At 48.0% G+C, this 27,985-nt stretch overlaps 1 protein-coding gene across 1 annotated transcript; it reads left to right on the forward strand.

Annotated features, from left to right (window-relative positions):
• Positions 1-2,584: 2,584 nt before the first annotated feature.
• On the forward strand, positions 2,585-27,979 carry LOC115332705. Its single transcript, XM_040212584.1, has 3 exons — positions 2,585-2,638; positions 10,216-10,410; positions 27,830-27,979. Exons 1-3 carry the CDS (start codon positions 2,585-2,587, stop codon positions 27,977-27,979), a joined length of 399 nt encoding a protein of 132 aa, XP_040068518.1.
• Positions 27,980-27,985: the final 6 nt, after the last annotated feature.

A 27,985-nucleotide genomic window follows, 5' to 3' on the forward strand; every position in this document is an offset into this window, starting at 1 on the left:
TCGGCAGCCGTGGAATGCCCTCGACAAAGGAGAGAGCTTTGCGTCCTCCCCCAGCTTCGAGCTTCGATGGGATTATCCCCTTTACGCACGGAGATCAAGACGCCTGCAATTAGGAATCTTTGCCCGTCCGGGCCGCGATGGCGCCGGTGACCAACGAGATTGACAGGCGACACTGTGACCAAGGACGTCTGCCCTTCAGTGTAAACGCGTGTATTGCAGTGCGAGAGAGACGGAGATGGCGCGCCTGGACGTTACGAACAATGAACCCTGGGGATTCCCTACTAGGGATGTAGGGAAAGGGGACCTTATAAAATGAGCAGCAGGCGGCTGCTACTGTGTGTTCTCTAGTGTTCTCAAGTGTTCTTGAGTTGATGTAACCTGTTCATATGTATGTATAAAGAGTTATATTTTATAAGAGACACCCCTCCTGCTCCCTGGTCCTTCCCGAGTCCGGCCTCCACATGCCCTGGCTCGGCTCCCTGCCGTACCCAGAGTCCCCGGACAACCACGCTGTGCCAACAACTGGATGGCAGCGGCGGGATCGACTTCGCCGGACCATGACTTCTTGTGTGGGTGAGTGCCCGACCCTTTCTTTCTCAATCTGCCAGACCCATTACCTCTAAGTTTTTCCTGTGGGAGTTGGAGATAGTCGTTGTCAGAAGGACTGTGTGACCGTTCTGACGCGAGAATTTTGTGAGAAAGAGGGCCAACACAGCTAGATCATGAGTCTCGAGGCATTCCGCTGGTACGATTTGGTACAGGTCTGTACCGAATTGGGAATAGATTTGGGGCAGAGAAAAAGAAAACCGCACATTCTAGAACTCCTTCAGGCCGAAGACGTCAGCATTGAGGGGTTCACAGAGGCTCTGGAGGAGGTTCGCGGAAGGGAGCGGGAGGAACGCAGAACGCGGGCCGACGAGCAGGCTCTCGAAACGGCGAGATGGGAACTCGAGAAACGCGAGTACAAGCGCGAAATGGAGCGGCTCGACTACGAGTTCGAGCAGCTCGAGCTCGCGAAGAATTTGCGGGAGTTGGAGACTCTTTGTCGGGCGGCAACAGGCGTTGAAGGGGTGACAGAAAAGGTGTGTCAGGGAAAGGAGAAAGTGGGAGCTGGGGCACAGAGATGACCGAAAATTATTGTCTTTCTCCCGACACTACCGTCGCCGTTCTTGGCAAGCCCGACCCGAACTCCGAGCGGCGGGACGGTAAAAGTGACGTGGAAGCAGCAACAGAAGTGGTGTGTCAGGAAAAGAGGAAAATGGGAGCTGGGGACACCGAGGTGACTGTAAACCAGCATGTTTCCTCCGACGCGACCGACGCTGTTTCACGCAAGACCGACTCTGTTTCACGCAAGATTGACGCCATTCCGCACGAGACCGACCCATCGCCCAAGCGGCGGGAAAAAGAAGAGAAGAATCCTCAGGCGTCTGGAGGCGACTTCCCGGATGACGAAGGCGACGCAAAGACGGAGACGACGCCGGGGAAGTCCAGCCAGCTCATGGTGAGCAGTGCCGAGATGCCGGAGAAAGCGTTCCAGCAATCAAGCCAGGATCCTGACCGCTCGGATCGGCACCCGTGCGGCTTTGGGATCAAGCCGACGGCGCCATCGCAGGAGTCCAAGCGGCCGACCAGAAGGGAGGTGGTCGAGACTTCCTTCGACGAGATAAATCAGTCCTGCCTGGTGCGGTTGCGGAGCCCGGACTCCAGACCATTCACGGAGTCCAGGTGCAAGGAGGACAACGACGAGTGCACGTCCGGCAGCGAGTCGTCATTGAGGTTGGAGGACGGGAAACCCGAAGTCGGCCAACCCAAGGGACCTACAACCGGCGGCGGCTGCGCGGGCAAGGGACCCTCCAGGGACACGAAGGAGCCCAGGCTGGACAAAGCAGACCGGACACCAGTGCCCCTGAGGACATCGTCTTATTCGCGGCATGATGGATCTGCGACCGAGAATTTGGAGGCCATCAGGAGCAAGCGACCGTGACCGAAACGAAAAAGGCAGCGCCGGATCAGCGTTGTAGGATCTGGCAGCGACGCTCCCTGCAAAAAGCGTCCAGGGAAGCGCGACGAGCGCCACTTCAAGAAGAAGAAGCGGTCCTCGTGGCTGGGAGGGGGAAAACTCCAGGACCCCACTCCCAACGAGCCACGGACCCACAGCTCAAGTGCGAGAAAGGAGCCTGGAGGAGGCAACATGTGAGCCTGGAACGACGCAATGAGGTTCCAAACGGAGGCAGAGCTCATCGCCTGTGGTTCGGCCTGGCGTCACGTCGGACGTGGAGACCAAGGGAGATTTCTGGGACTGCAAATTTGTGCCGGCACGCAAGTCCAAGGAGAAGTACTTGAACAGTCCGAGTGATGCCAATTACAAACAGGGCGTCGGTTATATGCAAAGAAGGACTTTCGAGGCAAAAGGGAGGGCTAAACGTGTTTTTTTTTTATTGCTATTGAGTCGACTGGTTATTCGGCAAGTTTATTAGCTTTTCTTTTTTCGGGAGTCCGAGTTTGGCGTTTCGTTCGGCTTTAGCTCGTTGTGTTGGCGCTAAAGTTCCTTTGAAGCGGTTTTCTCCTGAGTAGAGTTTGCATTATGGAGGACGTGATCGAATTGAATAGGGATATACCCTATGCGAGTTACGTTCCGGTTTGTAAAGTGTTTTTTTTTTTTTTTTCACGGGAATCCGTTTTATTTTGGGTTGAGCGTAAGAGGGCTTTTATTGGTCTACAAAAGACTCTTTCGCTAGAGCAGCCTGTCGGAGAAAAATAAGTTTGTTTGTGCGTATTTTGCGTTGATAGAATATAGTACGGAACTTTCGCGAGGCATTTTATTTTGTTGTTCGTTTTGGTCTGGCGGATTGGAGAGATTGGGTGCTGGGTGCTTGCCTACGCGGAGTGTGGTTCGCTGTTGTGGGTTTTGTTACTGCCACTTCCCAGTCTGGACTCAAGCCTGGACTAATAATAATAATAATAGTTTATTCACAGATCCGCATCAAGGTACAAAAAAACCGTCTCACAAAAGCACTTGCGTGCTTTTGCGTGAGAACGGGCAGTCCACTAAAACAATAAGTAGTTTTACACGGGTACTTGGTTTTTACAGTCCTACAAACATTTTCTTCAAACATCTATTCAATGTTGAAGCCCAAAAGAAACAAAGCAAACAAACAAAACATATTCGTTACATTTTAGACATCACGCCTACAGTACTAAGGAAATAGCATGTGCCAAATACTTACAAACAACAAAAGAGCAGTCATGATACCCAGAAACGACAAAAGCAAGCATAAGGTATCGCAAAGGAAAAATACACAATGCAAAAAAAAAAAAAACACATTTGGTCAAGGTAGAAATCTAGAAGTAACTGGAGTATCGTACTTAGGGAATCAAAGAACGCAAAAATACGCAGTAGAAAAAAAAAAAAAGATGAGTTCATGAGAACGATTAGTTAGCCTTCAGTTTTCTTTATACACCATTTCCTCATTTCCTTTTGTACAGATTTTAAAGAGTGGAGATTGAGTAAATTTTCAGGAAGTTGGTTGAAATATGTGGGTACATAAAATTTACGGAGCCTAGTTCCATGGTTAGTGTATATTTTTGGTATCTGAAACTTCTCCGTTTTTCTCCATTGCCTTTGTTTGATGGTTTTTATTTTGAACTCGGATGTAAAGTAATGATTCGTTAGAATGACAAATTTGCGCAGTTTATTTACTGTCAACAGGTCAAGTTCTGACAGCTGATTTTCAAACACCATATTTTCAAATTTGGTTCCATACGCGATGTTCCGCACCATCCTTTTCATTAACTTATTCATTCTTTGTTTTTTGAAGTTGGAGCAGGATGCATAGATAGTAATACCGTATTTTAGTTTTGACTCTGCTAACATTTGATAAATTAATCGTCTTAGCCTAATATCCGCGGCGTTCCGTAATCTGTATAAATAGGATGATATTGTTCGTAAGTGATTTATTAGATGCTGTACATGGGAATTCCAAGAGAGATGCTCGTCAAAATACATGCGTAGATATCTCGCCTGAGCGGTATATGAAAGTGGCGTACAACAGCACTGGGTGCATTGACTTGAATGCAAGAAGATGGGTTTTGTAAGGTTAATACGCCTTTGGTGCGTTCGAAACCAGATTAGTTGTGTTTTTTAATGTTAACAAATATAGAGCTTTTAGAAAGCCAGTTCATTACTTTATTGATGTCACTCTGCATGATTTTGACTGCCGTATCATAATTTTCATTTGCCAGGACTAATGCAGTATCGTCAGCGTATTGATAGAGGTTAGATTTCAGAGGTAATAAGGTTAGATCGTTCATGTAGATGTTAAAAAGCATAGGGCCTAAATCAGATCCCTGCGGCACACCGCAGGTTGTGTGCACAGCGTCACTGATGCATTTTCCTATCTTAACTCGTTGCGACCGGTTGGAAAAGTAATTTTTAAATAAGTCTAGGAAATGCCCTCGAAAGCCAAGGTTTTCTAATTTATGTAGTAATATGACATGGTCAATTGTGTCAAATGCCTTTTTCAGGTCGAGAAATATTGCAAGTACTACATTATTAGAATCTATTCTTTCATTCATGTAATCTGTCATGTCTTCAAGTAAAAGCGTCGTACTTAATTGTTGCCGAAAGCCATACTGGGTGTTACTTATTAGTTAATATTTGTCACAAAAGGAGGTCATTATTTTTAAAACAAAATTTTCCATTATCTGCGAGATAACGAACATGAGAGCGATTGGCCTGTAGTTGCCTAATTCCTTTTTTCCTCCTTTTTTATAAATAGGCCGAACTATCGCAACTTTAAGGTTATCCGGTATAATTCCGGTCTCTAATATTCCATTTATTACCGCCAGCAAAACATGTTTTAAGTTGTTATAGTTTACTTTTATATCTCGTGGTCTTAGTTGGTCATATCCCGCTGGTTTTACGATTGTCATGCTGTTAATTATATCTTCTAAGCCTGTATCTGTTATTAGTGGCAAGTATGCCGAGTTCGATACATTCGACAGTGGCTTTGCAGTCTCGGTGGTGTTGTTTACTGGCCGACGCAAGTCTTGTACAACTTTAGCGAAGTAATTATTAAAATTGTTACTGAGGGTAAAGTAATCGGTGACCCCAAAATTTTTCTTTATACATTCGTCAACGCTGTCTTTAGGTGGTTTTCCCATTATTTGATTTACAATATTCCACGTTTTCCTTAGGTCTTTCCCAGAATTTCGGAGTTGTGTCACATAAATCTCTTCTTTGCTAGTCTAATCTTCGCCGTCACTCTATTCCGTATCTACCTGAACTCTTCCTTTAGTGTTGCATCTTGGGGGGTTTGTTTACATCTATTCCAAAGTCTACTTTTTTTCATAACTTAATTCTAGTATTTCTTCGTTAATCCAGACAGCTCCCGGCTTCCGCTTTTCTAGTCTTTTTTTTTAATTGAGCTGTCATATATTCCCTTGAATATTTCTATCACTCTTTTGTAAAGGTTTAGGTGGTCTAGGTGCAGTAAAGCTATCCAGTTATAACCTTTCATTTTGTTGTCTAATTTTTTATTAACTAGAATTTCTTTGTATTGCTTTCCCGGCGTGTTTTTGGTTTCGACCTCACGCATAACCTTTAGAGCGACAAAGTAGTGATCGGCTACTTTTTGTTGTATTATTGCCGCTACAAAATTTAAGGTACAAGTACGCACTATTATATGGTCGATACAAGTTTTTATTACTTTATCACCTAAGTATTCTTCCCGTGTGCAACCGTCAATCATAATTTCCAACCCGTAGTTCGACAATATATCAAGATATTCTTCTACTCCGGTTTTGCTGCGGCATATAACATCGATATTGAAATCGCCAGCTAATACGACATGGTCATTATTATTAAAGGTGTTCAAGAGTTTTACGAACTCATCGTAGAATAAGTTTAGATTACCACTGGGTGGTCTGTAGAACGCACCTACCGTAAATGACACTTCAGGCCTATGAACAGTAAAGACAAGAACTTCTGCATGATTCATAAACACCTCGGCACGATCTGAAGACCAATCATTTTTTATGTAAGCTAATATTCCTCCCCCCTTTCTGCCCTCTCCACGAATTGAAATTGAATGAAATCCATCCATATGAAACGGTAACGGTGCTTTGGCCTCAACGTTGACTTCAGTTAGTATTATTACATCGATATCTTCGAGCGAACTAGCAAGGTATACATTAAGTTCATCCCAATGCTTTTTAATGCTTCTGATGTTAATTTGAATGACATGTAGGAGCTGTTCTTCCTCCTTTCCCTCTTTCGCTACTATATTTTTTAAATATCTATTCCAGTCGTTAAGTGTGCTACATGTGGCCATTTTATCGGATTTTGTTCAAATCATCTTCCCTGTCGATACGTATCACTGCCAATCCTGCCCTTTGTCTGACCAGTATTTTTCCATTTCTCATCCAAACAAAGCTGTATCCCTTTTCCCTTGCACATTTCTTTGCGTTCCAGAACAACCATTTCTGCAGCTTTGTCAGGTTCTCATTGATGAAGATATGATCAGCCTTTAGCGCGGTACGCTTGCTGACCCACCGGTCCCTCTCCGATCTGTCGTTGAATCGGACAATGATCGGGGCAATCTTATCATCTCTCGCTCTTAGTCTGTGCATGGCTTCGATCTTATCCGGCTCTGGAAAAGGTAGGTCGAGCCTCGCTGCTAGATTTTTTAGAATTGCTGGCAGGTCTTCGTGCACGTGTGGGGAAATCCCATGAATTGCAATGTTTCTTCTTCGTGAATATTGCTCCATATTTTTAACTGCCCACTCTAGGTCTTTTATTCGCGCGTCATTGCCAAATGCAAGCTGTTCAATCTCCTTTGTTATTTTCCTTAGGTCGTTCGTGACAGTTGTTAGTGAGTCCATCTTTTTTATCAAATCGTCATACTGTTCAGATAGCAAGTTCGCTAATTTTTCGATAGATTCAATGGTTTTCTCCTGATTATCTAGTTTTTGGATCGTAGTGTCGTGTTGCGCAAACTGCACATTCAGCTTTTTTTCGATGTTTTCGATCCTAGTTAAAACCTCAGTCATCTTTTTGTTTGTTTGCACTATTTGTGCCATTATAGCCGCTTGCCCGTGATCTGAAGCTTCCGCAGTGGCCTGTGCAATCTGGTCATTCCCCTGCTGTCTTTGACGTTGGGTGTTCAGCTTACAGGTTGTACACAGCCAAGTCAGCGGATTTACTGCATTCTTGGCCTTTTTGGTGACACTCGAGCACTTCCCAATATGGAACAGGTTGTTACACTTTGCGCATTTTAACACTGGATTATCACCCGTAACTTCTTTCATACATGCTAAGCAAACATTCTCTTCGATGTCAGACATAACTCAGTAGGGGAGAGCGCAGTCCAGCGGAGTGTACGGTGCAAGGAGAAAAAGAAAAAAAGGAAATGCACCCACCTGAGGAGCAGAACGAGAATGTTATGTTCCGCTCGGTCACTCCGCCGGACTGCGCTGGTTCCTAGTCTGCTGTTTGCCTTTATGGGCGATGTCCCGCGCTGTCTGGCAGGCGTTGCCGGTTATCAGCCGCCTGTCGCCCGGTCGTGCGGTGTGTCGTACGGCTGTGGTGATGTTACAGCCGTAGTGTCGATAATCTGGCCCGGTTTCTTCGTTTTCTCTGAGGAGCAGAACGAGAATGTTATGTTCCGCTCGGTCACTCCGCCGGACTGCCAGACTGGAGACCTCAGTCGCCAGCCTAGCCGTGAGACCGCGTCTTCAAGGGACCAGTGTGGACTGCTCCCCCTCAACAAGGCACTCTTCCTGGCGGTGGAGGAGCTGTTGCGAAAGGGCCCAGGAGACGACCTTGCCGTTCCATACCGACCGGCACGGGTGAACGCCCTAGAGCATCATCGCCAGGTGGCTACGGTCAGCTGCGCCCGGAGACAGAGCGAGAGGCGCCCTGGAGTCGCCAACGCACCTTGGTTTGCGGGGACGACGTGACCTTCTCCGAGGGATCATCGGGCTGACCCACGCAAGTGTCATCGGGCTTTACCTTCCGGGCCCTCACCTTCCTGCTTCGATCTGGCCTCGACGCCCGGCACCTCGGCAGCCGTGGAATGCCCTCGACAATGGAGGGGGCTTTGCGTCCTCCCCCAGCTTCGAGCTTCGATGGGATTATCCCCTTTACGCACGGAGATCAAGACGCCTGCAATTAGGAATCTTTGCCCGTCCGGACCGCGATGGCGCCGGTGACCAACGAGATTGACAGGCGACACCGTGAACAAGGTCGTCTGCCCTTCAGTGTAAGCGTCGTGTATTGCAGTGCGAGAGAGAGGAAGATGGCGCGCCTGGACGTTACGAACAATGAACCCTGGGGATTCCCTACTAGGGATGTAGGGAAAGGGGACCTTATAAAATGAGCAGCATGTGTTCTCTGGTGTTCTCAAGTGTTCTTGAGTTGATGTAACCTGTTCATATGTATATATAAAGAGTTATATTATATAAGAGACACCCCTCCTGCTCCCTGGTCCTTCCTGAGTCCGGCCCCCACATGAGCTCCTGGCCTGGCTCGGCTCCCTGCCGTACCCCGAGTCCCCGGACAACCGCTCGGTCCCAACACCACGCACAAACACCAGGGCCCATATTTAGGGCGAAGGTAATTCTGGACAATCACAATACCAAAATCTATTATCTATTAAAGGTTTAACAAATTCGTGCTACAGAACCAGATGCCGAAGGAAAGAGAGTGTTATCTTCGCCTGGCCGTTTTGTCTTGCAGCGTGGTCCAAAGACAGCAGCAGCATATCCTCGGAGTGAGGAGAAGTCATCAGTCCGAACTCGTCGTTCCGTCACTCGGAGAAATGACAGTACGCACCACAAAGAAACTACACGCCGAACGTTGAAAGGAACTTGACATAGCCTTGCGCCTGTGCGTAGTGAGATATATGAAGGCTCGTCTCTACAAGTTTCTGATGTTGCGCGAAACGAACAGATTAAGCTAATAGTAATAAGGAATTGCATCGAATGCCACATTGACATACACAGCAGAAAGCGAGACGGACTTCATCATATCCGTGAGCGCTGATTTTCGCAAAGTAAGGGAAACTTCGCCTAAAATAGGGAAATTTTAGGCGTCCAATGCAAGAGGAAGAAACGTGAAGCGCCCGTCACAGGCGGTCGCCCTCTGTTCGGAGGCCCTATTTCAGAACGTCCATCGTCTCCTCAAAATCCCAGTGGCTCTGCAACGGCGGAAGCTGAGCGCTCGTTCACTACGACGGTTGAAAACATACCTGAGAGCGTCCACTTCGAGTGAGCGACTGCTTGGTCTATACTTTGTTTCAGCTTAAATCCAGACGCAGCCGATGCTACAGGCGTGAACACGTGGCCCTGAACAAACAATGCTTGCACTGCTCGAGCGTGTGTTTGGCAGGGGTGCTGAAAGCCCGGAGCTGGCACTTGTAGCATCGGCTACGTCTGAACCTAAGCTGAAACGAAGTATAGCGTTTTTGAATGTTCACCGCGACATTAAATTTCAAGCGGAGGACGTCCGGGATATTTTTTCCGTGAACGCAGGCGGCTTCATTTTAATGTGGAGGCGCTTGGCATGAATGAGATGATAAAGAGAACCTGTAAATTGCATTCTAATATAACTAGTCGCAGTTACCTTTTTATTCGCGGTATATTCTATGTCGAAAGCACGTAATTCTGATCACAAAAGGTGTGCGTGAGCGCAGCGCCACCCCTTGCTTACAGTGCGATCGTTTTTTTTTTTTTTGACAATTCATTTATTATTCTTTACATCACTGACATTATTTTATATTATCACCGTGTGTTCGTTTTATTATGTTCACATTGTTTTGATTGAACTGTGTATTTCAGTGAGGATATCCTTCACCCCACAAATGTTTCGAAATATCCGTTCTCTATATATCTGAGATCAAGTTCCGCATCCCATCGAATAAAGATGAATTAAGAAATATTTCATATTTTATTGATTTGAGCTTTTTCTACCCCACAAACAATTTTTCCGAAAGCCTATGAGTTGGAGATGGTCCGTGCTCCCCCGTTGCTTTGTGCCTCTTGCAAAACAGACTGCGTGAGCAGGGGAGCGAGCGGGCCCCGTTGGGGGGGGGGGGGGGGGGGGGTTAGCTTTGGCATTTCGGGAGGGGTTTCGGCCCCCCAAACCCCCCTCTGCCGACGCCACCGCAATAAGGGATCCGAATTACATCCGAGTTGAAATGCCTTTTTTCGCACAAGACTAATAATGTTATCTACGTTTTAGGCACGTACTTCCCTTGCTTAATTTGCGTGTACGAACTTCACACTTTGCAGGCGTGCGCCGATGACATCGGGCCAGAGATGGATTCAGCAGCGGACTCGTCGAAGCTCAAGGAAAACTCCACGCTTCATTTCCTGATCATGTATGACGATCATAAATTGTTCAAGACCAAGGTAAATCCTGCGCGGTGCGATAACGAACATTGAGTTCAAGTGCGATTAATTTAATTCAGAATTGATTGAAGGATTGATAATATCTTAATTTCGTGTCGGATGGCTCTTCGACCTAGTTGTTAAAATGAAAAGTGCGGAAAGTAAACAAGAGTAAATTAGGCGTTCGACACCTGGTGCGAGAACCAGAGCCCATAGCGATATTAGCGTTTCCTTGGCTCGGCTGGCGTTGTGAGGTAATACCAATAGTAATATATTCAAACGTTTAACGCGCTGCGGATGACACGGTGGTAGTTTCATGATAGCTAATTAGTCAGGGACAGATTTTTTGTGCGCCAGTTCTCGGACGTTTTTCAGCAAACGGGCGCACTAAAAATCCGTGTCTAACACAGCCGCCATCTTAGAACTAACGCCTTGCCATCTCTAGGTCGTTAGATTTGCGAAAGTATTCCCACTTGTCTATTGGGCATTTTGTGATAGGCCTTTCGACAGGGCACGTTTTATCATCTTGCACCCTTCTCACCCCCGGCTAGGGGATGCCATCCCACTGACAGTTGGCGGTCGGCTGTCTGATCCGGTAATGTTTGGCAATATATCCCGCGTCACGCGTGCCCCGACACAGGTCCTGGAAGGAGGCTAGGCCGTTCACTTCCCGCTGACAGTGTCCTGGAGTTAACCCTTTTTCATTGAAGAACTCCGAGACAACGCCCAGGAGGGACGAGCGAACTCCGAGCCAGCGGATATCGGAGAAGTCATGTTGTTTGAGCTCTTTTCCCAAGAACGAGAAGAGGCAGGGCAGGGACACCATTTCCTAATCTGGCCCAAAATGGTTATGATGAGCAGCGTCATCGGAGGCGCAATGCATCAAGCCAAAAAGAGCTGTTGTCAAGGTGGAAAAAGAGGAAGCACAGAAGCACTAATTCCAATGACCCATCCACCGACAGCGTTTGCGAGACCACAAAATCCAGGGGAGACAGACGCCTTCGAGCCCAGGCTGAGCAAGGGAGACCAAAGTCAGGGACTCTGGGAAAAGTCGCCCTGTTCCAGCCAGCCTTCTAAGTGGAAGCACCGAAAATTCAGCGTCGTACTATCTGGCCCTTACGCTCCTGATAAAAAGCGCTGCTGAAAGCTCGACGACCGCAATTCCAGCCAGCGGCAGCTGCCGTCGAGGTAGGCAAACACTAAGCAGAAAAGAACCTGTCCCAAGGATCTGCCAGCCGATGGAGACTGCAAGAGGAAGGGACACAGCAGGAGCAGAGAGCGAACCAGGCCGGAAAAAAAACAATTTCAAGCAGAATCTCTTGGAAACTTCGTCGTCATCGCAGAATGATGTCAGGTGTTCGTCCTAACATAAAAGGCACCCGGGGAAGAGCCAGCACATGATAAGCGTCCTCCAACTGGTCGGGACATTTTGACGGAGAGTACCATAGGAATTCTGACTTATACAAGTCCCGCAAAAGAAAGATGTCGCCGAAGTTGAGATATTAAAATCGTGGATATAATAATACCAGGGAGATATCGACAGACAGTGGCTTTGAGAGGAAGGGACTTAGCAGCGACATGGCAGAGCCAAGTCTTGACAAACAAAGATCCGAGGCGGAAGTGATCAGAGAAATCGACGCTCTCAAGGACCGGCAAACTTGACATTGAAAATTCAGGTGCCTACATGGTTGGCGCGTCTGCTTTAAAGAGAGCCCAAGAAGCAAATACTGTGCTGGGCCACTGACATTCAATCTGGTCCGGAACAGTCCAATGAACAAGGTCACAAAAACATGAAGGAGCTATACTGTAGAGAGCAAAAGCTGTTGTCTGGTCTTAGAGATGAAGATCGCTAAGATAACCATCCCTAGAAAGCATCAATTGATGCTTATTAGGTAATTTATTGCAAATGTGCAAACGAGTTGCACAAGAATGACGAAAATATTCCCTGGAGAAGGGGAAAGGGGACAAAGGGCAAACACAATCAATCGATAGTGGCTGGAAGAGCAAGAGACGCACCAGTGACATCAAGGAACCGAAGCTGGACAACCGAAAAGATCCGAGGGGGGGAAAAGAAAACACCGGCACATCCAGCCCGAGAAACCGTCAATCAAAAGCGGTCTCCGAGCAACAGGCTTGAAGGCGACACCAGTGAAACCCACGCTAGATGAAAAAACTTCGAAACAGAGCATCGCGAATAAGAGGAACAAAAGCTCTACGGAGTCATCCATCGTGAAGAAGGTGCTAGACAAGCCGCCAAACTCGCCTCAGTCTTACAGTAAGAAAAGAAAAGAAGATAATCGAGGGAATGCTGGAGCGGTGCTTGACAAGTCTTCAACCTCGTCCAAGTACCTGGAGTCCCTATGTCCCCGTAGCACGTCAGGCGCGGAAGTCAATAGAGAATGCTTCTGGCTAAGCCGAATGGTCTCGGCTTAACCCGGTGTTTTTTTGTTTTTTTTTTAATTATTTATTTAATTATTCAGCCCTCAGGGCGCAATGCATGAGACAGGGGAGTGGCAACAATAGGAACACTAATATAAAAAAGTAAAATATATAATACCTAAAAACCTGAGGACATGAAATTGCTAATAGATGTACAAAGAAGCGCGAGGTCGCTAATTGATGTGAGCGATGCGGGTAAGCGGTTGCAGTCTTTGGAATTTCTAGGAATAAAAGAGTCATATTAAATGTTAGAGTGGCACAATTGGACGCCGAATTTGTAACAACGATCCAATAGTGTTGAAACAAAGTAAGGGGAGATAATTTCTTGTGAGTGGAGCTCAGAAGTATGGTGATCGATTTCAGCAAAAGGACATATGCAAGAAACTGTTGGACAATGTGCTAGGCTGGGGAGTAACAACCTGTCGTTCATTGACGTTACGCTTGCGGTGCAGTTATCATTGGCCAGCATGAAGCATGCATATCTGTTCTTAACACCTTCAAGTGAATCAGTAAATTAATTGATAGAGGGGTCCCAGACGAAAAGTGCATCCTCCAGGTTGGACCTAAGTAGTGTTACGTAAAGAATTAATTTTAAGAATAATGGTTAGAGGTAACTTTACGTTTGAGCAAGCCAAACCTTCCATTTGCGTTGTTAGTGATATAGTTAATATAAAGTTCCTAGGAAAGGTCAGCACTTAAAATCATGCCCAGGTACCTGTGTGAGTCTACACGTTCTAACGGTGCGTTAATTGTACTAAGACAAAATTTAAATTGGGCTTACCTGTTGGGCGCATTATTTTGCATTTGTTAATATTGAGCGCCATTGAACAGAGGTCACACCAGTGTAGTATGGAATCTAGGTCATATAATGCCTTTTACTCAAAATCATGAAATATTGCAGATAAATAGCACAGTCGAAAGGAAAGTGTTTGATTAAATAAAAAAAAAAAGTGAAAGCCGCTTACAACTCCCTGTAACGCCGAATTAGAGCGCAGCTCTCGAGGAGGAGGACGGAAGGGTACTGGGGGGAAGGGGGTTCAACTAACCAGGGGGGGTCACGTGACCTTGGGGGTCACGTGACCCCCCAATGCCGATAATGTCATCACTGACGTCATCAGTGACGATGACGATGCGGATACCGATGACGTCATTAGTGACGTCACTGATGACTTCACCAGTAATGATGACGATGCGAATGTCGGATCGTCATCGTCATCAGTGATGATGACGATGACGATGCGGATGCCGGTGACGATATCAGTGACGTCACTGATGACGTCATCAGTGATGATGACGATGACGATGCGGATGTCGGTAACGTCATCAGTGATGATGACGATGACGATGCGGATGCCGGTGACGTCTTCAGTGATGATGGCGATGACGACGTGGATGCCGGTGACGTCATCAGTGATGATGACGATGACAATTTGGATGCCGGTGACGTCATCAGTGACGATGACGTCATCGAGGGGTCACGCGACATCGGCGGGGGTCACGCGACCTCGGGGGTCACGTGACCTCGGGGGGGGGTCACGTGCCCCCCCCCCCCACGAGGTCACGTGACCCCGGTGGGGGGCTCGCGCGGTGCATTATGAGACATTTCCCATAATGCACACCGCGCGGTTACGCCGACGGCGGCGGCGACGCTGACGCCGACGCCGCTCAAGCCGGAAACGGGCCCCTAAGAGCTGCGCTCTAAAAAAACACCTCTTGCAAGTTAATAAGATTTAAATAACAAAGTAGAGGTCTCAGAACGAACTCCTGAGGTACTTCGGGAGAAAAGGGTGCGGCGGAGTTCGTACCATTTCGCTTTAAAGATTGCGAGTGATGAGTTAGATATGATACCAAGCAGTCAAAAACAGAGTTGATGTGAAGCTTTATTAAGCAATAAACGCCGGTGCCCTATCTTAACAAACGCTTTGGCAAACTAGAAATATTCAGCCCTCCTGGCCACCCTAAAAAAATCTGAATAAAAGTCGCTGGTGATAGACAGGAGTTGAGTTTTACAATATAAATATCTTCTAAAGTCGTGTTGAGCTGGGAAAACAAGTTAATTGAATTCTACGAAGATAGCGACTTGCGTAAATATTATGTCAAAAAGCGTTCCTGGGAACGCTGGTTAGTGAGATGGGGCTATAATTGATGGGAACGGGCTTAATATGAGCTTTGTGCAAGTAAATAAGATTACAAATTTTCGAGTTGTCTTTTATGAGTGCTGCATCAAATGATTGCTGAATAATATGGGCAAAGATTACAATAAAAATTGATTTGTTGATTTAAAAAAAAAATTGAGTTAATTTTCTTCATTAAAGCCGCAGAGGACGGCATAAAATTATTTATGATGCTCAGAACGCTATCGGGAGAAGTGATGAGTGAATCCATTAAAGGGGAAATAATCAACATGATAGCTTGGATTTGGAATGATGGGGGTACTAGAAAAAGACCTAATAAACACCTCCAGCAACATTTTAGCATATATATAATCATCGATCAAAGTTTCGTAAGTGTTTTTAATAAAAACTTGAGGGCCTATCGCGGTGGCGGAATATATTCTACAATTGACGTAGATTATTTTTTAGCATTGGTGGAAGTAAAGCATGAGGAACTTAAGTATGAGGAAGTTGAACTTAGCATTCCGAACTGCGTTCTTTTGAGACTTAGCACCACTGATATGATTTCGCCAGCGAACGTGGCAGGACTGGAGCCTGGCAGTTTTAAATATATGTTTATTTTTGTTCCATAACCGCAAAAGCGCCAGATAAACCAGGGTAAAGTATAATTTTTAATTATGTACTCCAGAAGTATATATTTTTCAGTGAGCAGAATCACCGCTTCCTTAAAAAACGGTAAGAAAAACAGACATACAGAAAACTGCATAATTCAATATTAACGTCATTAAAAATTGGTTTTGCTGAATAGGTTTTCTTTTCACGGGATCCGATTGTATTGCGTCTCGTTGAGTTGCAGTGCGTTGTGTTATAAGGTTTCTCTCGCTTCGTGGTAGAAAACGTTAGAAATGAAGTATACTAAAGGAAAGCTAAACGGGAATGCTGATAACCTGCGTTTAAGAGGTGTACGAGCTTTATGATTGGATGGTACTAAATTGTAAAGTTAATTTTCTGTCTCATTCTCGGAAATTATTATTTTGTTCTTATAATTCTGGCTATTTCAAAGCACGATACCGTGACATTCGTTTCTATTCCTGGTTGAAAACATGTTTTGCTTTTAAAGGGCTTAGTCACTGCCTGAGCTTGAATGGTGAGTGAGGAAGATGTCCAGTATTAGGTGTGGTGGTTTGTCAAAAATATTGTTGGGTCTTGCGAAGCACTTGTTGGTGCTGGGATAGTGGCTTGCAGTGTTTGTACCGCTATGCCTTCCTCTTCGGACCTGAGTAATGGCGTGTTTTCGCGACGGAGTTTCTTCTCGAGGAGAAGAATGAAAGTCATCGAGTTTTGAGGTCACGTGCCCCACGTCACGAATGTTCGCAAATCCCCCGAGGTCGCGGAATGCTCTCGGGGATCCGAGGAGAGTCTGTGACAGGCTTACAGAATATCCGCCGTTCCGTCGGTATCCGTCGGAGCGATCGGGCCCCCTCTTTTGTCCCCCTGCTTTTAGGGAGGGATAATGATCAATAGCTTTGAAGTGTGGGGTGCCTTTTTTTTTGTTATTTTTTGTCTGCCTTTTTGTTCGGCGAGCCCCCGAAAGTCGGCAGCAGGCCGAAGTGTGGGGTGTATTTTCTTTATTATTTTTCCCTGCCTTTTGTTCAATGAGCCCCCGAAAGTCGCCAACAGGGTTGCGAAAAGAAAAACTCCGGCGACTCAACTACATGCGACTCCGTCGTGTGGATGCTCGCTTGGATTTTCTGCACTGCCTCCTCCTCCTCGTGCCGTTTGGTTCTCTCAGCTCTATGACGTACTCGGCTTTCTCTGGGGATAAAGATCTCTCGTGCAAATACACCATTAAGGTCACACTTCTTCGGATATTTCGGATCCCGTCCTCGCCAACGTCCATACTGTGCTGATCCCCGACGAACCCTTTTCAAGGGAAGCATGGCACTCATCAGGTCAGCGCAGAATTGTTAAACTTCTCCACGTATGATGAACTCAATGGCGGCAGGGGAGCGTCATGGCAGGCATTGTGGAGGTCACGGTACCTTCTCCCGCCTCCCTTTCACACTCCGAGCCGGGGGTGAAGGGGGTGTTATCCCATAGGAAGCGAGCAAGCCGGCCGTGTCGCGGCGGTCGCCTATTGTTCGCCGCGACCTGGCGGTAGCCGCCGCAGGAGCATCATGGCAGCAATGGCGACGAACAGCACGGCGGACAGTGTCCCCGTCGTGATTACGACGGAATTTAAGGCAGTTACGAGTTCGGAAAGTTCCTACGGAAGCCGGTGCCGCCGGCTCAGAATCATCGCGAAGTAATAGCAACGAACAGCACAGAGGACAGTGGGCGACTAAGAATCCGGAAAGCTTCTTCGGTAGCCGGTGCAGAATCATCGGGGGGAAGCAGTGGCGATTAGCAGCACAGCGGACAGTGTTCCCGGGGTGATTACGACGGGGTTTAAGGCGGTTACGAATCCAGAAAGCTTCTTCCGTGGTGCCAATATGACGAAGAGAAAACTGTTTCATGAATCTGGCCGCGTGTGCGACGTGAAGGAGGTCCGTTTCGACGGACAAGTGGATGTCACCGAGCGCCGTACTCTGCAAACAAAATTAAGCGCGCCCGCAAAAAATTTTTGTTGGCGTTGAGTGGACTGCGGTAATTATGAACGTTTATTTCTGAATCGGCTTGACAATAACTGGGCGATTTTTTTTCGCGCCGTTCCGCGATTCTCTTTACTATCTTCCTGTAGGCTGATGGAAACGTCCAACGGTAGGCTTAGGAGGGCGACCGCATTCCGCTTCTCGATTCCGGTGAAGTATTTGCTGCATACTTTAGAGTTTTCCGTCGGTGTCGATGCTGTTCCATCGTCGCTAGAAGAGAAAAAAAGTTGATGGTATTATTCGTCAGCAGCTTAAACAAAGCGCGAACTGAAAGGTAAGAAACACCACTAACCTGTATGGACGCACAAGCCGTACCCAGGTCGCGCAGTACTCCGCCTCGTACGGCTTCGAAGGGACGATGTAGTACTTCGTGCCGTGCGCGATCTTGCCGACCACGCAGCAATTGTTGCGGCTTTCTTGGTGCGGAATAGCCATCTCAGAAATTACAGCGCTAACCCACTACTACGCACAACCAACGCAGCGACTGGCAGAAGATGCCCGATGCAACGGACCCGTTTGCCGCTAGGGGCGCCCTGGTCGGGGCTTGAATTAGATCCGCACGGTTCCTATACGCCTCGAAAGTGGGCTCATTTTCGTTTTCTGCGCATAAGAAAGGAAGTAGTGGTGACATCAGAACGCCGAGCCCTGATTGGCTGATCGCGACCCCCTATCTGAGCGTCGTCTGCTCCTTTCCAACGTCGTCTGCTCGCAACGTCGTCTGCGTCTGTCTTGCTTTTCCTGCGACTTTCGGAGCGAACTCGACTTCGCCTAGAGGGCAGACGAAATGACTCGAGCGGTACGTTGTTTTTGTCTAACAACTAGCAGACGCGCATCAAGGAGGGAAGTCAAAGCACTCGCTGCCGAGGTGTCCCGAGGCGCCGAGGTTTGTTTGCTTATACCTAGAGTGAGCGTGTTAGTGTCCCGCAAGTTCCCTCGCAAATACTTTTTCCCTCCATTCGTGTGCGGCGAGACCCCTCACTCTTTAACGGCGTCGGCGGGTTGGTGCAGTTAACGCCGTCTGCTTTACGTCTGCTAGTCAAAGCGTTGGCTGCTTTACCTTTCCTGCGTCTGTCGGAGATTCACCGCTTTTTCACCGGAGAGAGTCACCGTGGCCTCGGGAAACAAGGAGATAACAAGAGGAAGAAATTGACCTCTTAATCTAAAATTGAGGTCAGCGATCAAAGTATAATACGGGAAGGGTTCACAAGGGTCGCGCGGCATATTCCATTCAGCACGCCAGCCGGTCGTGGGCAGACGGTGGCCGAGTCGCGGAGTGCCTGCTAGGCCTAACTGCCCAGATCGTTTGGTCGCGTTCGGTGGAATCGTGGCCGTTGGAGCTTTTCCCGGGTGTTTGTGGATCCAGCGTTCTTGTTCGTCAAGGTCTGTTTCAAGTACTTCTTAATTTGTTCCTGCTGCTTGAAGTCGGGACGCATCAGAAGCGCAGGTAGAAAAATAAACGTCCGTGGGTCGTCGCGACCGCAACGCTGTCGGCCATGCTGATTTGATCGTAAAAAGTGCGTAAGGCAGCTTCGGAGCTGCCGTAGGATTTCGTCGTAACCTGCGCAAAACTTAAGGAAAGTTTTGTTTCGTGAATACGAATTTGTTCTTAAGTTTTGTCTTACGCACAGTTTTGGCGTAAGATCGTTTTGTGAATCTGGCCTCTGCGCTTTCGAAAGTCGCAGGAAAGGTAAGACAGACGCAGACGACATTGCGAGCAGACGACGTTGCAAAGGAGCAGACGACGCTCAGATAGGGGGTCGCAATCAGCCAATCAGAGCTCGGCGTTCTGATGTCACCGCTACCCCCTGCGCAAGAAGCAGACGAACTTGCCCTTCGCATTGACAGTCGGTGACCGGCCGTTTGAGCCGCTAATGACTGCAACGTCGCGCCCCGACACACCGGAACAGAGTCCTCGAGTTAAGCCTCTTACAGCGGAGAACGTTTGGGGCATCAGCCGGAATATCTTTCGCTTTCGGAAGCCTTCTAGTCATCAGTCCAGGCGCTAAGGCGGAAACTGCGAGCGCAAGGTTCACAAGGCGCTAATGGGCCTTGTGTCCTCAATCCTAAAGTCCTCAGCGTGTCTTCAGTGGGCTTGTGTGCAAGGAAAGGGATTGGAAGCGGTGATCGGAGTTCGGAAGCTGACACTGCGCTTCCATTGGCTGCAAATATTACTACATGAATTATCATCTAGGGAAGTGGGGAAATATGACACCTTTAAAAGGAGCAGCAAGCCACAGCGAGAACGTGCTCTTGGACGATGTTAATACATCTGTAAATGTGTATAAAGCATAATTTATTGTGAGACACCCTACCGTCTTCTGATATTACTTCCTGAATACGTCCCTAGGTTGCCGTCTTTGCATAGCCCTGCTTTAGCATGCCTGCATAGCTCCTTGGTCACAACAAACGTTCGAGTCGCGAATGTAGCGGTTCTCAGACTTCGGTCAGCGAACGAGCGCACAAGAAGAGGCGCGCATTTATATGGCTACAACAAAAAAACGGCGATGCCAAGTGAAAACCGATTGCGAAGAAGATGATAATACGTGTTCGGAAGGGGGGGCATCTGTTTTATTAAGTGCTAAAAACCTTGCAGCTTTGCGAAGAGCGAGCGCGCTTTGTCTACCGGGCACGTCATAGTGTGCGGCAAACAAAATCTTAGGGCAGCGGAAGCAGCGTAGTGTTTACGCTGCGCCTGGCACCAATGTTCTAAAGCAGTGGTTTTCAGCCTTCGGTGTTTCGCGAACCCCTTGTGGATCCGCGGAGATGATGGATGACCCCGTTCGTGGTGAAGGGAGGGGAAAGGTAAAGGTTAATTAAAATAATGATTTACAAAAAGGATTTAGCTAAGGGCTAGTGTAAAGTAGACTTCTCTAATTGACATACACCCGATAAAACTCGTCAAAGAACTGGAACATGACTTCTCGATCTAAAAAAAAAGACTGTTGCATGTTTATATTTACCCAAATATGTAGACAAAGGAGCGAGCCAGCGTGGCTCGCAGCCGAGACCCTCCTGTCGGCATCCCATCCGTCTCGTGCCGCCCGCGCTCTGTCCCCACTAGCAGCCGCCAGGTGCGTGCCGCTAGCTGCTGCCACAACACCCTTCCACTACAAGTCCGGGGTTATGGCGAATATTGCTGCGGCGCCCTCCGGACTCTTGTAGATTTTTGGAGTGCTGGGGACTCTTGAGCTGCAGGAACATCTGGGCGACAGTTTCCGGCTGGGCTGACACACACCCCTGGTTTTGCTGGGATGCCGGGCTGGAAGTCGCTCGTCAGCTCCACCTACCCATCTGCAGCTGCCCCGTCTGCTTCCTCTAGCTGCTGCCTGATAGACTGCAGCATAGGCTCTCTCGATTCGTCATCCCTTAGTTCAGCCTCCTTAACCTGGTGCCGCAGGTGGTCTCCATGACGGTTCCAAACTAAACCATCTGTCAGCTGAACCTCGGTCGAGGATGCTCTAGTGGTCGCCCCAGCAATCGCAGGCACCCAACGAGGCCCCGGCCTGAAAATCTTGGCCCAAACAGCATCTCCTGGCCGGGTTACCGGCTCTGCTCGTGCCTAACAGGTATATGTATACTTTTTCCTGCAACTGTTGGAACTGCACCTTGCCCCGAAGATCCGGCCGCAATAAGTTCAATGCTGTCTTCAAGCGCCGACCCATGACCAGCTCTGCTAGGGTGCGTCCAGTAAGATCATATGGTATTGTCCGGTACGTGAACAGCACTCTGGCCATCCGACACTCGAAATCCCCAGGTTCAGACTCCTTGAGTTTCTCTTTCACACTCTGTCCCACCCTTTCTGCGGCACCGTTGGAGGCTGGATGGTATGGAGGGATAAGTATTGGCCTGACCCCATTACGATCCAGTAACAACTTGTACTGTGCGCTTGTGAATGCGGGATCATTATCACTCACTATCACATCCGGCAGCTTTCCGCTTAAGAATATGGACCTCAAGCATTTCATCGTAGCTTCTGACGACGGTGACGGCACGTGGACTATTTCCACCCACTTGGAGAACGCGTCCACCAACACCAAAAAGTAGACACCTTGAAAGGTCCCCCGAAACTCACATGGAGACGTGACCACAGACGCTCCGGGAATGGCCACGGTGTTTGTTGCACTGCCCGTGGCGCCTTCCGATACACTTGGGAGGCTGCAAGTCTGCAAACTCTGGCCGCGATATAATCATTGATGCCCAGCCACCACACGTGCGTTCGACCAGCCAGCTTCATCTTCTCCACCCCCAGGTGACTCTCGTGTAACATATCCAACCCTGCCGCTCGCAGCGAAGTTGGAACCACCACATGGTTCCCCTGAAGCACACTGTCGTTCGACACCGAGAATTCCTCCATGCGGTTTCCAAATGCCCGCCATTCAGCTCCGGATGGTGGAGGACCCCCTGTTCACAACGCGTACGTAACGAAGCCAACACTGGGTCTCGGGCAGTCGCCGCCTCCACTTCTGGAGCAGACAGAACCTTTGGATACGCCCCCTCGACCATGAATACATCTAGGACTCTTGACACTTCCGACATTCTTTCTGGTAGTGGCAGTCGACTCAGGGCGTCTACATTACCCAAACTGGCACCTGACTTCAAGGACAGCTTGTAAATACTGCTCCGCTTTTCAGAAAGCACCAGTTATTAACATTGCAAAATGTTATAAAAAAGAAATTATCTTTAATCATCTATAATCGAATAAAGGCCGAGCCAACAGCCTTCTTTCAACAGTACCTTTGGAGAGAACATACTTACAATCTTAGATCCACAAACTGCACAAGAGAAAAAGTACGTACAAACTACGGCAACCAAAAACTATCTATGCAAATACCCATCCTTCTAAATGACCATCCTGATCTGATGGCTATATTCGAAGACAGTGTATCAGTTCAGGCCTTAAAAAGAAACATGAACATGTACTTTCTGTTATATCAAGAGTGGCTGCGTTTTCTTTTTTTTAGAGTGTTATGATATCTGCTGTGTCATGTTTTAGGCTTCTTTTATCAAAGTAAGTTATTTGTTATTTTCTTGACCTTTATACAGTGCTATCCCGTGTGCACTGTTGTGCTTATGGTTTTCAAATGGTTGTTTCCGTTTCGCAACTTTTCATTATTCTGCCTTCATGTGTGCCACGCTGAGTGATGTGCGCGGGGGGGGGGGGGGGGGGGGGTCGGCGTTTCGTCGGGCATTTAGTTGCCTTTTGCGACGGCCCCCTAGACAAATGTCTGATGTGTGTTGTTTGAGTAAAACATTGAATTGAATTGAATTCAATTGTAGCCACTCAGCGTTAACGCCCACCGCGTAACCCGGGGTGGACTCTGCAGCGCAATGTGGCAATCGGGCCCAATCAGACCCAACAATGGCTTGTGATCTGTAAACACTTAAAATAACCTTCCCCAGACGTATTGGTGGAATTTCAGAACCCTGAACATCACCGCCAGAGCCTCCTTGTCCAACTGGCTGTGGTTCCTCTCTGCTAATGTTAATCTCCTTGAAGCAAAGGCCACAGGTCGTTCAGCACCACTTTGCATTCGATGTGCCAACACTGCTCCAATGCCGTACGGCGACGCATCGCAACATGGTAGCATCGGCAACTTGGCATCGTAATACATCAACACGTCAGCAGACGTCAGCAAATGCTTACTGGTTTCAAATGCTGCCGCTTGCTCACGACCCACTTCCAAGATGTTCCTTTCCTGAGTAACTGGTGCAGCGGATGCAGCACAGATGACAAGTTCGGCAAACAACTTCGATAGAAGTTAAGAAGACTCAAGTAACTTTGTAGTTTACATACATTCTTTGACTGGGGTGCTTGGACAATTGCCTTGACCTTCTGGGGTGCCGGATGCAGGCCATCCTTATCAATAACATAGCCCAGGTGCTCGACGCTCGACGCCCTGTAAGTGCTCTTTTGCCGCTTCAGCTTCAATCCTGCACTGCTCAAGGGGTGTCCAAACAGGACACTACAAAACGCACGACTCCAACAAATCGTGAAAATTGAAGCAGGCTTGAAGCGGGCGCGTCCGCTTCAATTTTAACGATTTGTCGGAGTCGTGCGTTTTGTAGTGTCCTGTTTGGACACCCCCTTAGACGACGAAATACCTTTCCTAGGTTTCGGCGATATTTTTCCTCTGTCACGCCCGTCACTAGAATATAATCAAAATAGACGACCAGCTAGTGATAACCTAGCTTCCAATAGGTTTTCTATCTCCCGTTGAAACCTAGCAGGCGCCGAAGCCACACCAAAGGGAAGCCGGTTATACTGGAAAAGTCTTTGCTGGGTGTTGATAGTTACATACTCTTTTAATGCATCATATAATTTTACCTGTTGGTGGGCGTCCGGGAGATATAAGTTTGAGAACTTCAAACCTCCCGCCAACTTACTCCAGATTTCTTCCACCCGCGGCACTTTGTACGTCTCAAAGTCTGCCACCTAGTTCACGGTAACCTTGAAGTTTCCACACAGCCGGATCTTTCTATCCTTCTTCGGAACTGGAACCAGCGGTGCTGCCCCCTCCGACTTGCGCATCTAACTCAGGATGCCTTCACGCTGCAACCGCTGGAGCTCGCGCGCCACCAAATCCGGAAGTGCGAACGGCATCGCTCTTGGCCAAAAAATCTTGGTCTGGCTTTTTCAGGTGCATTTATCCTGGCCAACAGATCACGAAGGGTACACAATCCCTCCGGAAACAGTTCTGAGAATTCACCACCCAATCCTCTACACCGTCGACGCGGTGGACGTCTTGCAGACTGTCGAGCGGCATGCCCAAAAGTTTTCGCCCGATTCCTCCCAAGAGGGGCGCGGGACTTCCTCTCAACACGAACAAAGGTAACTGAGCGTGCCTTCCCACGAACCCGTAGCCTTCCCGGCAACCGCCGCCTGTTGTCGCAAGTACCCCCACAACTTTACGTAGGACTGTTGAAGAGTCGCTGTCGGGAAACGCCTTTTGAACTCCACGCCATCCATGACCAAGTAGACGGCCCCCGTGTCAACTTCCATGCGCAGCATCTGACCTAGAGTCACTGTAGCACATAAGGGCGGTACCCGTGGTTCCAGAACGTTCACGACTTCGGTTTGCGCCAGGACAACAGCATCCCCCGCCGACCCGTGTTCCAATAAACACAGGCGGTCGACGTCTGTCCCTTCAGTCTCGTCGACGGACGCTGTCTCCACCGCCATCACGGTGCGTCGGGCGTTGTTTCCCGCCCGTTCGCCGCCATGTTGTCTGCCAGTGACCGTCGTGTCCTCCAAATTTTTTGTTTTTTTTGCTTTTACGGACATTTACTAGCCGCATGTTTCAGGCAAGAAAAGCACTGCAGCTTTTGGAATCTGCACGAAGACTCATGGTGCCGCCCATCACAACCGTGACAGTCATCGGCCGCCTCCCTGGCTCTCGATACTCGATGCAGAGTCGTCTCTGCCGCCTGGCCGGTCATTAGTTCCGCTCCCTTGGCCACTGCCTTCGTGCTCGAAACAGTCTGTACGGCTCGGTCCAGTGTGGATTCGGGCTCCTCCAAAAGCTTCCTTCTCATTAGGTCGCTCCGAATGCCGAAGACGAGCCTGTCCCTTAGGTTGTTGTCTAGCTCCCGACTGAACTCACATGGATCCGGCAGCTTATGCAGCTCGACGATGAAATCCTTAATTGCTTCACCTTCGTTCTGCGTTCGGCAATAGAAGTGGTAGCGTCGGACAATCCCGGGTGGTCTTGGAGCACAATGATCCGTGAGCAGCTCTAAATTTTCGATGAGTGGAACTGCATTTGGGCGTCTGGGTGCCGCGAAACTCCGGAGCAGAGAATCGCCGGTCTTCCGCACGAACTCAGGAATACTGCACGACATTTGTCTGCCGACATTATGTGAGCGATAAAGTGCTGGTCCAAAACTTTAATGTACTCTTGCCACGCGTCCCCGCCCTCTTCAGTAAATGCTTCCAACTTCGGCATGGCGCCGGCGCTATGTCGTCTCTCCCGGCATAGAACAAGACTGTCCACTCACCTTTCTCCTCGTCGCCAGTTGTTACAGGTTTATATTTACACAAATATATAAACAACAGGAGCGATCCAGCGTGGCCCGTAGACGAGATTGTCATGCCGGCATTCCATGTGTCTCGTGCCGCCTGCGCTCTGTCCCCACTAGCAGCCACCAGGTGCGTGGCGCTAGCTGCTGCCACAACAAAGACAACTTTTATTGCCGGGCTTTACCCATGATGCAGAGCTTCGCGGACCCCTAGAATTCCTTCGCAGACCCCATAACATCCGCGGACCCCCATTTAAGATCCACTGCTCTAAATAGTGAACCACAGGGTGTGGCCGCCAACGTCATGAAGAGCAAAGTTTTCATAGTTGGTGTTTCTCTCTGAGGTTAGCGGTCCCGCCAGCTCGGTTTTGCTGCATTGCGACGTGTGGTCAATCTGCGTCACAGTTACTAATAACATTATTGCTAGGTTTCGGCATTTGATTGGTTGGTTTATCGAACGAATATTCCTATAAATTTCGTGGTATTGAATATGTCGCAATCTGCCTTGCAAAAACTGCCTGTATTGAGGATCGCAAGCGCCAAAGATATGCGGGCGAGATCATTAGAAAGCAACATTATCTAAACCCTCAGGCACAATGATGTAAAATAACATCCCTGTGTACTATGTCTCAGTGTTTTGATTTTGCCCTATGAATGAATATTGACGAGTGAGTCTGTAACAAAGACGGACTTAAAAATTACGGAAGCATTTATATATTTATTTCGTGTTTATCTTGGAACAAGTATTCTGTCATTTGGAAATGATTGAATCAAACAGCCATGTTTCTGGTCGCGCTGTCCTTTAAACATACAAAAGGCAAATGCATTCTTCAACGTCCATCTTTGTAACCACCGTTTTGCGAACGGTTTTCACCGACTTCGAAAAAAAACAATCACTTTCCGTAGATTGCACCCAAGAGCTTAGCTCTGCAAGCAGAAAACCCGTGTTGTCACGGTAAGAACGGATTGATACTCCGGCCGCAATCCAGAGCGTAGGATCTACGAGAAACCACCTAAAAATAAGACAAACTGGTCCATTCGTAGAAAGAATTTTAGAGTGAAATAGCATTTTTAGTTTAATGCACCGACTTTGTTATCGTTAAAACAACATTAAGTACGAATAGGCTGGCCAGCACCATGAGGTAACAGCACTAACAAGCCTTACACTCCCCACCGATGTCCTCCTTATTGTGGTTCTCCCTTCGTCCGCGAGAAGGCAAGCGCTGGGCTAGAGTTGCAGATAGCTTAGAAGAAATCTTCAGACCTTTTTATATTCACATGTGTGATTCATTATAGAGGTAGAGCGAAGCTCAGCCCAAAGTACATGCTCTAATTAAAACACGCCGGAGTGACGCAGTGTATCTCGGCCAAACGCTTTGATTTACTGAGTTTCAAAAGTAAATTAATTACAACAATTGGGTTTATTGGAATGTAATAAAACTGTGATGGCTCGTCAAAACGCAGCACAACGTTCTGCAATAAGGCACTGATATATTTTTCATCAAAATACTCAAAATAGCGAGAAAATAACCCTTACATTTCCCAAGTTCGTCCTCAAAAATGCTGTCTACAAAGCGAGGTTTTTTTATTAACGGGGTTTGTTTTACCGAAACATTACTGTGCAATTACAAATAATTCAACAGCAGAAATAAAATGAGAGATTTTTTGTTGTAATAGAAATGCACAGCCCAAGTATTTTTTGGGTGCTGATGCTTGTGACGATGACTGTATCGATCAGGTTTTTTTGTCTGAAGTACGGTGTCTGAAACGAGTTTCTGACTGGTGTGTTTACTGTGTCCCAAAAAGCTGGTCTCTTTATTTCTCTCTGATGACGTCATAGAAAGGTCGTGCTGTCGCCGGCCGCGATCTTGGCGGTTTTACAACTGCGGTGGTGGATGTGGAAGACTTTCGTTCTGCTGCAGGTCGCTCTCCGGCTTCAACGTTTAAGGAAGCTTGGAGAGCCAGCAACTGGGACACTGCGACGACAACGACCATCGCATTCCCCCTCGCTTTTTTGTGAGACTTCTGCGTTGAACCGCCTAGATCGCGACATCCGATACCATGACACTCCGCATTCTTTGACGTACTTTACTGCCCTTTCGAGACCATTTACGGTACATTGGCGAAATAGGAGACTCAACACAGCGGTTGGACACGCGTTCCTTCAGGCACCGTAGATTGAAGTGCAAATCACATCATCGGGCTTCGTGGTCCTTTCAGGCAGAGCATTTCTACGACACTTTCCTGGAAAGCCACGGATCAGGGATCGCCGCCTTCGACGTGGAGTACGACGACTTCGCCAACATGTGTGGTGAAGGAAACTTTAGGCGTCTGAAGGCCATAAAGGACGTTGTTGCGACCCACGCCTGACGGACG

Source organism: Ixodes scapularis, unplaced genomic scaffold (genome assembly GCF_016920785.2).
Source record: "Ixodes scapularis isolate PalLabHiFi unplaced genomic scaffold, ASM1692078v2 PGA_scaffold10__122_contigs__length_95168666, whole genome shotgun sequence".
Lineage (NCBI taxonomy): Eukaryota > Metazoa > Arthropoda > Arachnida > Ixodida > Ixodidae > Ixodes > Ixodes scapularis.

Excerpts from the sequence above, each read along its gene's own strand:
- LOC115332705 (XM_040212584.1), top strand. The coding sequence starts at position 2,585 with ATGGAGGACGTGATCGAATTGAATAGGGATATACCCTATGCGAGTTAC. Across the intron at positions 2,639-10,215 it reads CCTATGCGAGTTACGTTCCG|ACTAATAATGTTATCTACGT; the intron begins GTTTGTAAAGTG and ends TTTTCGCACAAG. Across the intron at positions 10,411-27,829 it reads ATAAATTGTTCAAGACCAAG|GCAGAGCATTTCTACGACAC; the intron begins GTAAATCCTGCG and ends TGGTCCTTTCAG.